Raw genomic sequence first — 15,401 nt, 5'->3', positions numbered from 1 at the left:
CTTTTCTCGACTCCGACATGAGCTCCACACTGGTACTTGTCGATCGGATAAGTAGGACCCACGCCGTACCAACTTTTAATCATATATCTCATATTTCATTTTCTATTCTTACAAAATAAATAATTTTTAATCAAAAATTTGATGATAAATAAATAAATAAATAAATTTTTATTCTTAGTTGAGACTAATTATTTATATTAAATTAATATTTTAATAATATATAAAATTAAGATAACAGTTTGTTTTCATTAACAATTATATATGCTCGGAATAACTCCTTATTTCATGAATATTTGGTAGGGCTAATTGGGCCGGGGTGAGACCACCGGCCCAAAATTAAAACATGGGTCGGGTGCATAATTGGGTCTATGAGCCCGGTTTGATTGGGTTTAGTGGTCCGGTTTGATTGATCCGCGTCCAGCAAGTAACCGTGTCCGTGTGTGGTAGGCGAACGAACACGAACGGTTTTGGCTTTGGAGCCGAACCCCCTCGACGGTCTCGGGTTTTAAGGAATCTGGAGAGCTCGCGGGTGGCCTCAGGCATCGGACGGTGGGAGCGCGTGGGGTGCGGTGGCCCCGCCCCCGAGCGGCCGTGCGTCTCGTCTTCCCCCCCACCGCCTCTCCATCGACCACTAATACTCGGGCTAACAGAGTGGTTGGGGCTATGCGATTCGCTCCTCCTCCATTTCAGGCCTCCAACTCTTGCACCGCCATGTCTTCGCCCTCCCGCTTCAAGGTGACGATCGATCGATTGACCCATCGGTTAATCGATCCATCGATCTTCGTCGCCATTTGAAGGTAGCCCGCCTTGCTCGTCCATTCTTGACTCCGTTTTTTGTCGGCTTTCACAGGTTCCGTCGCGTAACCACTGCCACCGTGGGTTCCGCGACCCGCCGCCTCCGCCTGCAGACGCCACCGGCGCTGCCATGGAAGGTGGCGCTGCCCCCTCGTCCGTTAGCGGCGATTCGCACTTCAGGGCTGTTAGAGACGCCAACTACGATTGGACGCGGTCGCAGAAGGGCGGCGCCGCTTGGTACCCTCGTGGTGCTCCGCACCAATCCTTCGGTCGGTGGCGGCCGCCGTCTTTTGGCCCTCTTCCGCCTCCTCGGCCTTCTTACGGCCTTCCTCCGCCTTACTATGGCCCTCCCCCTCCCCCGGCTTACGCCCCTGCTCTTCCACCTTATGGCCATCCTCCGCCTTCTCACGACTCTCCTCCGTCGCCGTTTCTACCTCCTCGATCTTCCTACTCTCCTTCCACCTTTCGCCCACAGGCATTCCGCCCATCTCCACCGCCTAGGCCAGCAGATTACCGGACTTGGAGCTTCTGTCTCTCACAACCACCTCCTCAATGTGGTAATCTTTTGTCTTCTTATTTTTTCTCATGGTTGTGAAGATAATTTCACTTCTTCTTGTCCTCTGATCTTCAAAATAAAACTAAGTTTATAATTGATGAAGCTCTTAGGTATCTTATGCTTGGAAGCAATATACAAGTTCATTGCTACTCAAAAGAGTCGATCCAGAAAGCAACTGGATCGGTGATGCAAGAAGCGGTGTCCTTGGGGATTTGTATATTGTTTTGCAATCTAATTTACTGATCTGATGCAACAAAATGTTAAAAGTTACAATCAATGACCGATTAAAGCTTTTGAAATGAAGTATTGAAAGGACAGAAAGGAAGAACAAGCAATAAACATGAATACTACACACATACCAAGAAATAGGGGTTATCATATGGGCAACTCTTTGACAGCTTCATATTCCGTCCTGAGATTGTTTTATTGAGAAATGACCAATGTCTATGTAGATTTGTGCTTGTGGATGTGTAAATATACGTATATACTAACAAAGTCACTCAGTTTATGGTAGGAACTTGGTCTTCGACATGATCTTGATAATAAAAGGGAAAAAAAAACATGATCTTGAAAAGGATGATCTCCTCTCTTAAATCCCTAATCTTTAACGAGCTATCATGCTAGTCACCTCTGCTTAAATAAGGGAAAAGAAAATCTTGAGAATGAAACTTAATTAACCACAAAATGCCTTGTATCATATATTGTTTCCTCAATAGAGAGAGTTTTTGCCAAATGTACCATATGAGAATGGAACTTGATTAACCTTAAAAATGACCGAAGTCATGTGTCAGTGTCTCACTAGGAATCAAGTTTCCGCCAAAATAGTACATTTTGGCCGAAACCTAAATCTATGCTTTTAAGGATATCATAGTTCCATTTATGTATTAAAAACCCTTGCTCCAATATATTGTTGGGTAATGGAAGAACAATGTAGGTAATGGAAGAACAATGTTGACTGCATCCACAAACATGCATACACATATATTGTAATTTAAATTTTGACTTCAAAGTTCTTGTTATATCTATATTTTATGTCATTGACTTGTGTGCTTGACTGTAGGACATGGTTCATGTATAATTTATCAAAATGGTTCATTCCTTACAACCTGTTGTCTTATTTCCAGAGCGGTTTGTAATGCTCTCTTATAATATACTTGCGGACTACCTTGCTAGAGATCATAGATCCAAGCTTTATTTTCACATACCACAATACATCTTGGATTGGGAATGGCGAAAGAGAAAGTTACTTCTAGAGTTTCGACTTTGGGCTCCTGATATAATGTGCCTTCAGGTAATCCTTTCAGCAATCACCGCAACTTAGTTCTGGGAGGTTCTTCGTGTTGTAGCCCTTTATTTGTTATCTTATATATGCTTATAAACATGGGTAGTTGGCTTGATTATTTTCCTGTTTCTACTGGACTACACAAGGTAGCATCATGACCCCTTTCTTGATTTGCAGTTTAACCAAAAAAGTTTGGGTATTGTTAATGCAAAAGTAGTAAAGTACTCCATTTGTTGCTTCTCTTTAGTAACTGAAAGTATGAAGGTCTGCAATCTTGTATGCTGGTGGATCAGTCTGGGCTTGGACTAGTGCTATACTGGTGTACCATGCTGCATTTCAGAAAATCCTGAAAAAGGATTTTAAAGAGGGAACTGCCTGGCATATCACCCGATTTATCATGATCGACATACTGATAATGTTCAATCGGTCTTATTTTTTCATATTACATTATCATGAATCACAGTTGATATTTAATGGATGTATAGTGGTAATTTGATCACTTGAAATTCTTGCAGAATTCTACTTAAAAGGATTGTATTGATTGTAAGTTCTTCAGAATACCTGCTTAGCTTCTTAACCTGATATTGGCTATCAATTTTCATTCATCTATTTGATTCTTTTGAACACCTGGATATCCTAAGTAGGATACACTAAAAGTATTCATTCTTGATAAGGCATGGTCATCACGCTTATTGGTTTCCCTGCTACTACATTTTTTACAAGTAGCACATCTATATGCTCTAATGTTTATATTAAAATCTCTCGATGCCTCTTTTAGGAAGTTGACAGATTTTATGATCTGGAAAAAGAATTGGCAACTCAAGGATATGCTGGTATTTGGAAGGTTGTTACCATGGCCTTTGATAATCTTTTTGATTACTTATTGCCTTTGTATCATATTCTTGAAATAATTGATTATGCTAACAAGCGACTTGTTTAATGTTTCTACATCCTCACTAGTATGATATGCAACATTGTACTAAGGTGATGTAAGCAACCTAAAGGGTGATAGTGCATAGAGGAGAAGGAAGAGAGATTATGAACAGAGAAAGGAAAAAAGATAAAATGGAAAAGGGTCATTTTGATATGTAATTAGCTGGTTTTACCAAGCTGTGCATCCTCACAGGGTCCTCTAAGAACTTGCAAAAGAGAAAATTGGTCAGAAAGAATGTGAATGTGCATATAAACTGCTATCGTCGCTCTGTAGAAATGTAAACTTGGGATCTCACAAGTATATATTTAAGTAAACACTTGATAGGAACTACAAAATACAAATAAGAACTTCACAAATGGTCACGTGACAAAGGGTCCAAGACTTTGTGGCACACACAGAAGTCCCCACCCTTTAATTGTCTCTACGACAGCGGTGGAACCATACGATGAATCAACTCAAGACACTATGTTTTTGGGTTGCTCTTTGTCCCAAAATACATGCATACTAGATGCTTTGTCTTTGGGCAGTTTGGTCTCTGCGCGATGGCCGCACACAAGCTGTGCTGATAAACCAGGAAGGACCACAAAACCCAACCAAAATGAGACTATGAAGCCTTGAAAGAACCAAAGAGCATGGATATTATATCACACACCTCTATGAACAATTGTCCTTGGAGAGAGAAGAAGACGTTGATGTCCTTCTTGGCTATTACTTAATTGTGAAGTTGATCCACTTGTTTTTGGTGCCTAATAGCTTCAATAACTTGAAAATATCAATAGTCTAAGGTTTGGTAGATCTTGTATGGGATATTGAGAAATGGAATTGAGGCTTCAGAGATGATGTATGCTAGAACTTAAATGGAAGGAAATCGAGAAATAGAAGAGAGGAAGATAAAAAATTGAATAACTTTTTGACTCACTCCGAAGCCACTTTGGGGGTTGGGGGTAGATTATGGCTTCACATCACACACATGTATGAAACTTGTTCACCTTTTTTATTGTTTGATTGATGTCCCGAAGACAATATGCTTTTTTTCTTTTTATAGACTTCCCAAGTAAAAGGAGAATATAAAATAATATGAATTAAGAAAAATATAATTACTTCTAATAATCTCAAATCTCAGTCACTCATTTTTTCCTTCTTCAGGAAAGAAACAATTTCAGATTTCCTATGACAAATAATCTTTATTTTTATTCTAGTTTTGATTGACATGCTTCCATATCTGTAGTGAACTTCCTTCTAGGAATAATTTGTAATTCAGTATAAATGTTACTTTGATTTATTTTGACTTACTGGTGCCTTTTCTTCTTCTTGAGCAATCTATGATGCTAAACTAGATATGAATTTTTTTTATAAAAGTCCCTCTTAAAAAGTAAAATTAACTAAAAAAACACTAAATTAAAAACATGTTCAATTGTTCATAACCAATTTGAAGGGAATATAGTTAACTTTTATTCTTTTGGTGCTTTGTGTAGGCTTGAAAGGTGTTTCGATTACCATCATACGGCTTGACAAAGACTTTTGATTTACATCTTTATTCTCTTGTTACCTAGTGCTTGTTATAGATTATTTTCATGGAATATTGTCGATGCATATGATTGCAACAATAACTTCAGTCATCTCAATCATTGACAATTTTCAGTTTGTGTCTCGTAATGGACATGCATTTGGTGGTTTAAAATATTTGGAATACACTATTCAACTCAAATAGATTGCTGCAATAGTTGGATGTATGGAATATGCCTCGAGATTTAAAATGTCAGGTACTATCTTAGTCATGGCTGGCATTCGGCAAGTCCCAACAAGGCAACAAGTTCTAGCTGATCCTTCAATTTGTTGGATATTTGAACATGATCTCATTAATTAAATCTACAATAGTTTTTAAAAAAGGAAGAGGTCTTGGAATAGGGAGCCTCAAAGATCCCTTCGGTTAATTTTAGGAGGTGATTCCATGTACAAAAGTGTTACACTTTGTAATTTAATACAAGGATTGAAATATCGTATCATACCGGAGTTTTAACATTCACTCGGTACGGTACGGTACTGTATACCGAGCGGTATACCGTTCGGTATATATATATACACCGGCCGGTAACGAGCAGTCCATGTATCGGTGTGCTGATGGACCGGTACGTACTGCCAGTATCGGACGGTATTATTCGAAATTGAAGACCTTGATTTAATATAGAATTAATGTAAGAATAAATTATGCACTCCAATAAAGTTCCCGAGATGTCTTAAAGTGCATACTAGTTTGTTTATTATAGTAGCAGTTTCCTCATGTATATATTAGCACATAATCATTTGCATGCCATGACAAAATAAAGTGACTTTGTGAATGTGGCTTCTAGCAGTTTTAATGATATTTGATCGGTTATCCAGATGCGTACTGGAGATGCAGTTGATGGTTGTGCAATATTTTGGAGAACAAACAGGTAAGGTTGAGTTAAGGTCGAATCTTAGCATATACCATAAACTAAAAATTATTATAGAAGTAGGATTCTATAGGGGAGCTGCTAAATTAAGATTAACATATTAATTATTTTTTAAAAAAATCTTTTGATGTATAATCTTATGCCTTACCCAGGATATACTGCTCAAATAAGGACACTTAGTTCTTTCAACCATCTATGCATTGTTTATGATTGTTATGGTTGAAAAAAAGGATTTTTCCTTATATGTTAATTTTCTAAGCTGAGTAATGAAACATTTTTGTAACCATCTTCTATTTTGTTCAAATTTTAAATATTTTATTTGGTGTTTTGGAGCATAGATTGTTTACATGTTGGCATCTTAATTATCTATTTTTCTAAACAGATTTCAGTTGAAATATGTTGAGACCATTGAGTTCAAAAAACTTGGTCTTCGGGATAATGTTGCTCAGATTTGTGTACTGGAAGTAAGTCCTGTTAGTTGATTTAAGTTCTATGTTTATATGTTTTCATCTTCATTTTGATTTTCAGCGGATGGCAATGTTGCACACTGTCAAAATATAAAAACATTTTTTTTGTTGGTCAGTCAACGATCCAAAGCTCCGTCAAAAACGAGTCTGCATCTTTACTGAAAAGGTACTTTGTTAAGTTCTGTGCACTTAGCCTTGTATTGTACATAATTTGCTACTGTACACTTACAAACTTACATTTTTCCATCATTGAAATTTAGATTGAACAATGGCAGGAGCTGCATATTTGTTTTTTTTTGTTTTTTGTTTTTGGGTTTTCTAATTTTACCAATGTCTCTGCATACGGCTTTATAATGTTCAACTTCATCTTCAAATATATAGTTTTGCAACCATACAATGTATTCTGCATACTTGTAATTTTCTGACTTTCACAATAGTGTGTTCCAGACTCATCTTGATGTACTTTTTGTAATGCTTCTTGTTTTCACCTTTCATGTTTCTTCATTTAGTTGCTAGGTGGTATAACTACCAATAGAACCTTGTCTGTGTTTCTGATTGCTTATGCAGCTCTGATCAGTTGAGACAAGCTAACCAAGTGGTTGTATGTAACATCCATGTCCTTTACAACCCTAAGAGAGGAGAGATTAAGCTTGGTCAGGTATGTCCTTTATCCTTGTTTGTCCCTGTAATTTATGCTTAAACATCTTTTGATGATTGATTGGCTGATGCAGCTAAGTGATATGGTATTGATTATATCCTGGTAAGAACTAACTTATACTCGAGCAGCTTAGTTTTGTCCTTATATTATTAAAAGATGCCCTAAAATCTTTAAGTTTTGCACTGAATTTTCCAAGGATCCTTAATTTTGATTTGATAGGTCTCCTATTTAATTTACAAGGATTCTTAATGATTTCAAAGCAAATTTTCTTTGAAATTTTATGTATTTGCTACCATGAGTACCTCATTGGTTTGCTTCAAACATGGGCAGACAGCAAAAAAGTTGAATATGGAAATACATGTTTTTAGCAAAATCTTATGTGAACAACATTTTAGATGTCCATCATATTTGCCATACTGCTCAGTATCTAACATGGTTGATGCATGGTGCTGATTAAGATTTGCAGTCTAGGATGTATTGATGACCTGCTGACTTGAATTGGTGTGGGGTCTCTGCCATCTGATATAGTTAATGAGTCATCATAGAGAATCATTAGCACTAAATCTCATGCCAATAATGTACCATCATGCACCCATTTTTAAACTTATGATTATTGGTTTATGGTTGTCATGCCAATATATGCAATTTGATGTTGTTGATGAAGAAAATTAGAGAATAAAAAGAACCTGAAGGAAAAGTTTTTATAGTGTAAAAACATAAAAACAACAAATTGGATAGTAGAGACAGACACTTGGTTTTCCCAGTCAATGCAAGGTGGTGCGACAATTAGTGTCCAATATGAGGTAGAGTACCTCATGCAAAGAAAGTGGCAATGAAGCCATTCGAACCTATTCAGAATTACAATCTCTTGGTTCATTCACATCTGGCTTGATTCTATCAGCTAGTTTGCACAAAATTAAGTTGCAGTTCAGCCATGTCCAATTCAATTTAGTAAGGCAAAGCACTTATTGCCAACCAATGCGTCTTCACTACACTGGCTTTTAATGTTTTCCAATCCCCACTAATTGGAATATGACATCCGATATGGGCAGTACCACAAAAAATTGTAAACCATGTTTTTGAATGTGGAGTAAGAGATGATGCAGCATGTGCATTTTTAAGTGAGTGAGCCAGCAAATGAAGGCATAGTAGAATAGATGGTTGAATACCAAAATTTATTATCTTTCTATAGCTAAAAGAAATATATTAAGCAAGAATGAGATCTCCAAGTAAATATTGCATAGAAGTATCAAGTTGGCTAAAGTAGAAAACATATTTGATGAGTTGTATGGCCCCCATGGATTACTTTGGACTAAAGATATATGGTGTAAGACTGTTGTAAGACTAGCCTGCCTTGGGTGTTTGGCAGCTTGAGAACAACAATGTGCAAAATGTTAATGAAGCATATATAACCATGTTAAGATAGATGAGTGGTAAAGGAAAGATACAACAAGAAGTGACCATGATTTTTTTCATGGTAAGTCAAATGGTAGCTATCATTATATGAGAGAATTGCTTTTGGTGAATCAGATTTATGCCAAGGAATACTATTGAATATACCAGTAAGGAGAGGTGTATAAATTAAATTATATGTGCTTTGAAGGGCAATAGAATGCTTGGTAAGAAATCCTCATACTGCGATCATAGCACTATTAGAGCATGTCGCCCACATATCTTATCCTTAACTTTTCCAATTAAAGATATACTTATTCTTTGTTTATGCAAGCAAGTAAATATCTATACCTAGGAGATGAAACCTTTTAACAAAAATGACTCAAATTTTTTCCTTTAAATAGGACAAATAATTGGAACTGCAACAAACATTGCCAATTAGGCACATCAGAAACAGCTAGGTCATGCTGATTAGGAGTATGCTATGTTGTGGATATGCAAAATTTGCTGCAATCCTATATTTCCTTAAAAAGGATTTTATCTTTTCTAGTAGACACATGCATGTTGCAGAATAATTTGTATAACAGCTTGAGAAAGATGGGGACTAACACGTGCTTGAATAACTATCAATGTTGAATGGTCTGGGTTGTGGTTCTGGTGTGGCTTTTTCACCACGGACCAGGATTAGTCGGGTTGTTATTTTGGGTTATGTGATATAATTTTTCTTTTCAATCTTGCTAAGCAGTTAGCTATGCTTTAACTGGTAATACAACAGTGGTAATATAAGGCTTGAAAGACATAAAGTCATTGTTCTTTTCTTTTTTCCTGAGTTCTTCTATGGACCGTAGAGTAGGAATGTCTGTGGATTTATTTGTTTGTTTGTATACAGCCGAGTGATTTGATGAAATTAGATCACCAATTTCGGTGGTTTGGATCATGTATGACTGTGATACAGGACATAAAAAGTATCATATATCCGGACATGGAATCTGGACTGTGGATTGGGTAGAGGGTTTCCTACTAATGAATGAACTTGATCTATTAAGATTCTTTTTTCAGATAATCACTGAACTCCTTTTTGATCAATGGTTTGATTAAGTTCACTCAAACAAAGGCCTTTGCTTGTGGCACTTTGTGGTTCTATAATTGAATGTAAATTATAAGATGGCAGTTGGTAGTACCAGCATAATAGCATTAGCCTTTTTCCTTCTCAAAGACCTATGGTAGGATTCCTCTCTGCTTTGGTCTAAAATAGTTCAGTCTCTGTTCAATGGTAGAACACAAGATTCTCATATATTGTGCTTGCTAATTACAGCTTGTCAACAGGTAAGGACGCTTCTTCATCGAGCTTATGCTGTTTCTAAAATCTGGAATGATGCCCCAGTTATCGTTTGTGGAGATTTTAATTCTACACCTAAGGTTTGCTGTTTTATTGTCTTTGTTGCTAGCATCCTTTAGCTCTAAGTGCTAATACTTTGGTCCAAATGGTTGTAACGCCACTGTAATATCACAGTTAAAACACTGCCTCCCATAAGTTAAATGTAAATTCACTTCCCCATCTTTCCTGTTTTGTGTCTCTTTTCCATACTGATGCCTTTTTTTCTCAGAGTCCACTTTACAATTTTATAGCTGAGCAGAAGGTAATTCTTTATCATTAATATATTCTAGCAGCTGTAGAGTTTCTTGTTCTGAGTGATCATTAGCTTTTCAATTGTTCAAATTTGCAGTTGACCCTTTCTGGTCTTGCTCGGGATCAGATATCAGGACAATATTCTGCATGCATTTCTTCTTCAAGGCCATATTACGGCCCTGGTACATCTAGGTAAATGGTATCCTGTTAAACATGTGTTTATCTTGTTTAATGACTCAAAATGCTTATATTCTTGTTTCAGGACTCAGCCCCACATGAGTGGAGGTACTGAGGTTAATTGCAAACCTCAAAATAAGGAAGAAAATCAATATGTAACAAAAGAAGCTCCTGTCCGTGAAGGAACAAGCAATGGTCTGCTAGATATACCTCAAATTTTCTCTGAGAGTTGGTTGCTGGATAAGACATGCACAGTACCTGATGTGGCCACAAATAAAATAGGTGGTGAGAGTTTCTGCAGCGAGTCCTGTAGAAGTTGTATCCAGCCAATCATGGACCAGGGAACTGCCTTAGAAATTTCTAGCATTGATCAGTGCTCTGCTGGGGTTCACTCTGATATGAGTAGGTCAACGATAGAATTTTCAGGGTCAAAGCAAAATATGTTTGATGAGTCCAATGATGATTATGAGTCTCCATCATTTCAAACTATAAAAGCATCTGACATTGTTGCTGATTCAGCAGCTCAAGCATCTGAAACTTCGGCTGGTACGGCCTGTCAAGATGTTTTAGTTGATAATGTAGTACAAAAGGAGAACTGCAGCTATATTGGGGCTCCATCATCTAAGGAGTACTCAGGTTCCAGTTCCACTACATGTTCAGACATTTCCTATTATCACAATGAATCTAAACAGTCGGTTAATGATGTGGCCAGCCTGTCAGCAGAGTTTGATTCTACAGTGAATCTGTTTAATAATTGTTTGGAAAATCACAATTCTGTAGGTGAAGTTGAAAATATATGCAAAGATATCTCCTGTTCAGAAGAGAATTCTGACCCAGATTTCTTTAGAGAACTTTTAGGAACTGATGATGTATGTCATTTTGGTGATGATCCTGTAACTTCAGGCCAAAATCATTCATTCGATTCAAGCCATAGTTCAGAGTTGGATCCTCTAAGTGTGGGGGTTCGGGAAGAATCTCTCCGTGGTGCATTTTCATTAGATGATGGTTTTGAAAGGCGTTCATATGATCCATATTTGTGGACTCCAATGGAAATTGAGGTTGCATCAGGGAGTGCAGATTGTAATTTTCTCGAACATAGTTTGAAACTAAGGAGCGTATACACAGATGTGGAGGTAAATGATTTCTTATTTTGCTTTGGAGTTTTGTGTCTTTTACTTAATTTTTTATGATTTCTTAAGACATTTCTTTGTGTTGCTTGGTTGAGTTAAAATCTTGTTACTCATCCAACATAAATTGCTTGATTGGTTTACATGTTTGTTATTACTTGGAATTATGCTATCAAAAGAATCTACAACTTACCTCATCTTATTAGTTATTTTTCAGTGTGATCTTATGAATACTGTCAATCTTTTGTTGCTTTAATGCTGTTTACCTCATTCCTGATATCAGTTAAACGGTTCTTGTGCTTGCTGGTTCTATTTGGTAACAATGTAAGTTTGCACTATTTGTCTGTTCTGGAATGGATTAAGAGTTCACAATGGTAACCCAGTAGGTACGAATGCCAAAGGGAGGCTTGTTTGGTCTGGTTGGTAAGTGTTCATTTTTTTTAAACTAAAGCACAAAATCTTTGGTTGGAGGAACTGTTTCTTAAGAATGCTATATAGCTAGTATAAGCATTTTGGTGTCTGTAGAAATAATTTAATATATTTTCCCTCCCAATAAATCTTTATGAAGAGTCAAATTAGTAATACTAGATTATGCCAATCTTTTTCGCCTCAAGTTCCTTTAGTTGTGGAACCATTTAAAGATCATGCAATGAGATTAACTCATCAAGTGTCTCTTTCCATGTGTTACCTCTACTTGGTGGTGGGTCTGTTTTTGATGATTCTGATATTAGTGAAATAAAAATAATGGTGATAGTTGATGCCTACTTTTTCCGTGACCATTATGGTCTTTGACTTATTCAGAGTTTCCATGTCTGAAGTTCAAAGTTGCAAACAATTGAGACCAAAAGATCTCTCCTTATATATTCCTTATATCTGCATTCCATTTTCTTTAATCTGAAACTACAAGGATCAGGTTTTTTTCCCCTCAGATTTGAACAACCAGATTTTAGTGTGTTAATTGAATTTTTTTATTTTCTTAAGCAGTTTTACCAAAGAATGGCATACAAGGATTTCTTAGAATATTCTTAAACTCAATCAACTTGGATGCAGTTTTAAATTGCATTATAATAACTCTGAGATTATTGAATCAACTACGATTTTCAAGATGGGTTGAAAATATGGATGCGGTGTTATAAGACAGGATTAGTAAACAGTATATGAAAACATGACTGAGAAAAAAAAGAACATGCATGTTAAGGCTTTTACATCTGGAGGGGTGGAAATTCTTGCAGAATGGAGGTATTGACTCCATGTCATGAAGGTAAAATGAAAGATCTAAACTGATACCCAGTTTTAAGCATCTCATCAGATTGCTTTCTCTGTTGTCTTGCAAAGCAAAGGCCTTGTTTTCTAATCAAGTAACCACTAGAAAATTCAAATGATATGCCACTGAGAACTTGTCCTTGAAATCCCCACAAGAAACTGCAGCAGACTCAAACTGAAGAAATATCTTATTGATGTTTCGGTAGAATTTCTAAAACTAAAGAAGATATCATTATTATTCTTTGTTATCATATGTTCACCCATTTTTGCAGGCCATGCAGATATATATTACTTGCTGTATCTTCTGCTAGATTCTTCTGACATTGTTCTTTTTGCTTTTTTCTTTTGGTAGTGGAAGGCAGATGATCCTTTCAGTTCATTTAAGCCCAGATGTTTTAACAGCTTTCTTTAGCTTTCGTTGTGTGAAAAATTTTATTTCTAGAAAGTTGTATATAATTACCTCTACTCCTGCACATTAATTTCTTCATCAGAACCATATGATAAAAGTTTGTGAAGAATTTTATTTCTAGAAAGTTGTGTATTCTGACAGCATAGGATGATATAATTACCTCTACTTCTGCACATCAATTGCTTCATCAGAACCATATGATAAAAGTTTACTTTGTTGGTATACTTTGTTCAAGATTCAGACATGCTGGAGGCAAATTGTTACTTTTTGTTCTTTCTTCTCGACAGGATTATGTGGGGACAAAGGACTCTAGCAGAGAACCCCTAGTTACCAGTTACAACCGGCGATTTATGGGCACTGTTGACTATATATGGTTATTATCTTTATCTCATCATCTCATAATTATTCATGTACAGTGGTAAAACGTATTTATGTTTCTGACTTGATTCTCGTTCCTTATCATTTGAGAATTTAAAGTGGTGGTTCTCTAAGCTTTTGGTGTGGTTTGCACTTATGTGCTATGTGCAGATTGTAGTTTTTGATGCAAACAATATCAGTTGAACACAAAAAGTACTGACCAGAGTATATATTTCAGTCCAGAATGCGTATGTATAAAAATAGCCTCTATGATTGGTCCTGTTTGCCAATCTTTGTTGGAGCTTCTGGAAACACATTCTCCTGCCATTTATTCCTCCTCGTGTTTCATTTGCACATAGGATATCCCTTGTTATATGGTGGAACTCAAGCTTATCGAATAAGGTTAGGGACCATCCCTTGCACAACCTAGTTACTGACATCTATGTCCAAAGACTCGCCTACCTGACTTTGGACACACCGACCATGACCGAAGCAAGATCTGACCTTAAGATGCAAATATGGGTTTGAAAGCAGGCTGACTTGAGTTGGACTGTTGTGATATGTTTTCACATTAGCAGAGCCCAGTAGATTCATTTTAGCTCTCTTCATTTCTTTCTCATTGAGACGTTTCTTGTCTGATTGAACTAATCATTATTTACTTTATCTTGCTTATTGTTACTACATGCTGTTTGTAAGGCTGATTCTTTAGATAGTGTTCTAACTGAATGGTCTTGCTGGCATGCCAGAGGTACTAGGTTTATGTATATGTTGTGACGTGTTGATTTGTAGTAGATTGTTGTTGTTTTGTGTACTCTTCTCATCGACTTTTTTAATGGCTTTTATCTGATGAGCAAAGAACATTTAAACACTCTATTCGTTCTCTATCATGTTTTGAAAAAGATACTGTAACACAATGGATGTACAGGTCTTCTGAAGGTCTTCAGACCGCCAAAGTGCTGGAAACATTCCCTAAACATGTTCTACAGCAGACTTCGGGTTTTCCAACCAGGGTAATTGTAGTTTGACTATGTTTCATTGGCAAACCCTCTGGTATGACTCCGATCAACTGGGAACCCAACTGACTAGGCTTGTTAAACTTCTCTCCAGAGATGGGGAAGCGACCATGTTGCCTTGGCCTGTGAACTGGCATTTACGAATGGCTCCTCGACTAAATAGAGGTTTGAACTCGAGAGGCTCGATGCCCGTCGCATATTTTGCATTGATGCTTTTTTTTATTCGTTGTATTGTTTAGCTCCAGCATCACATTTCCTGAGAAACAGCAAATCTTTTATCAAAGGTGTTCATTTTGGGCAGTGTTCTGACAAGTGCTGCTGAGCGTAGGGCAATCATACGCTGCTTGCTCTCCAGCAGATTGCTCCATGGCGATTCCTGAGTCGACCCTGTATGGTCAAATGCCAAATCTTCTGGTGACGCGGCCTCCAGCATTAAAGCCCTACCCTCCCATCTTTGCTTCAATGAAATTTATTGATCCAGACAACGCTGCTGCTAAAAGAGCTTCGTGCATGTTTCAGGTGATTATAAGAATGGTCTGGCGTTCCAGGAAAATGTTGGTAACAACTCCTGCTTTTTCTTCGGAAACACAGAATTATTTATTACTAATGTCATCCAATCTTCTGCTCCTCTCTTCTTTCTGTAGATTTATGTTAATTTTGCGAAATTAATTTTCACCATATGTCATAAAAAGCTAATTTCGTGACGGTATTACTGCCCTTTGGTCTGTCTGTGGTATGCTGACTATTTCTAGACCCTGTACCCGTATGAGCATTTTCAACGTAGCTTCTAGTGTTGACGCCTATCTGGCACCCAACTAGAAGTCAGCGATGAGCCTTTGACTCCAAGTACTCCCGATCCATCTCATTTGATGCCCCCCTCTTAAACACGTGCGTCATAACCGTGGT

At 37.2% G+C, this 15,401-nt stretch overlaps 1 protein-coding gene across 3 annotated transcripts; it reads left to right on the top strand.

Moving 5' to 3' along the window:
* The first annotated feature begins 499 nt into the window (after positions 1 to 499).
* Positions 500 to 15,204, top strand: LOC103985707 (carbon catabolite repressor protein 4 homolog 6). Of its 3 annotated transcripts, none has more exons than XM_009403512.3 (16): positions 500 to 735; positions 851 to 1,352; positions 2,476 to 2,642; positions 3,412 to 3,477; positions 5,950 to 6,002; positions 6,385 to 6,466; positions 6,586 to 6,635; positions 7,037 to 7,127; positions 9,846 to 9,938; positions 10,127 to 10,159; positions 10,247 to 10,341; positions 10,412 to 11,459; positions 13,413 to 13,498; positions 14,408 to 14,492; positions 14,590 to 14,660; positions 14,797 to 15,204. In XM_009403512.3, exons 1-15 carry the CDS (start codon positions 664 to 666, stop codon positions 14,656 to 14,658), a joined length of 2,592 nt encoding a protein of 863 aa, XP_009401787.2. In that variant the 5' UTR covers positions 500 to 663; the 3' UTR covers positions 14,659 to 14,660; positions 14,797 to 15,204. The 3 variants fall into 3 exon arrangements, with proteins under 3 accessions (XP_009401787.2, XP_009401779.2, XP_064996036.1); XM_009403504.3 differs by having other exon boundaries at positions 14,735 to 15,204; XM_065139964.1 differs by lacking the exon at positions 10,127 to 10,159.
* Positions 15,205 to 15,401: the final 197 nt, after the last annotated feature.

This window comes from Musa acuminata, chromosome BXJ1-1 (assembly GCF_036884655.1).
Source record: "Musa acuminata AAA Group cultivar baxijiao chromosome BXJ1-1, Cavendish_Baxijiao_AAA, whole genome shotgun sequence".
NCBI classification, from domain to species: Eukaryota; Viridiplantae; Streptophyta; class Magnoliopsida; order Zingiberales; family Musaceae; genus Musa; species Musa acuminata.
Note: the sequence above shows the minus strand (reverse complement) of the source record. Positions and strands in the feature narration are given on the sequence as shown.

Excerpts from the sequence above, each read along its gene's own strand:
- LOC103985707 (XM_009403512.3), top strand. The coding sequence starts at position 664 with ATGCGATTCGCTCCTCCTCCATTTCAGGCCTCCAACTCTTGCACCGCC. Across the intron at positions 13,499-14,407 it reads GGCACTGTTGACTATATATG|GTCTTCTGAAGGTCTTCAGA; the intron begins GTTATTATCTTT and ends ATGGATGTACAG. Across the intron at positions 14,493-14,589 it reads CTTCGGGTTTTCCAACCAGG|AGATGGGGAAGCGACCATGT; the intron begins GTAATTGTAGTT and ends ACTTCTCTCCAG.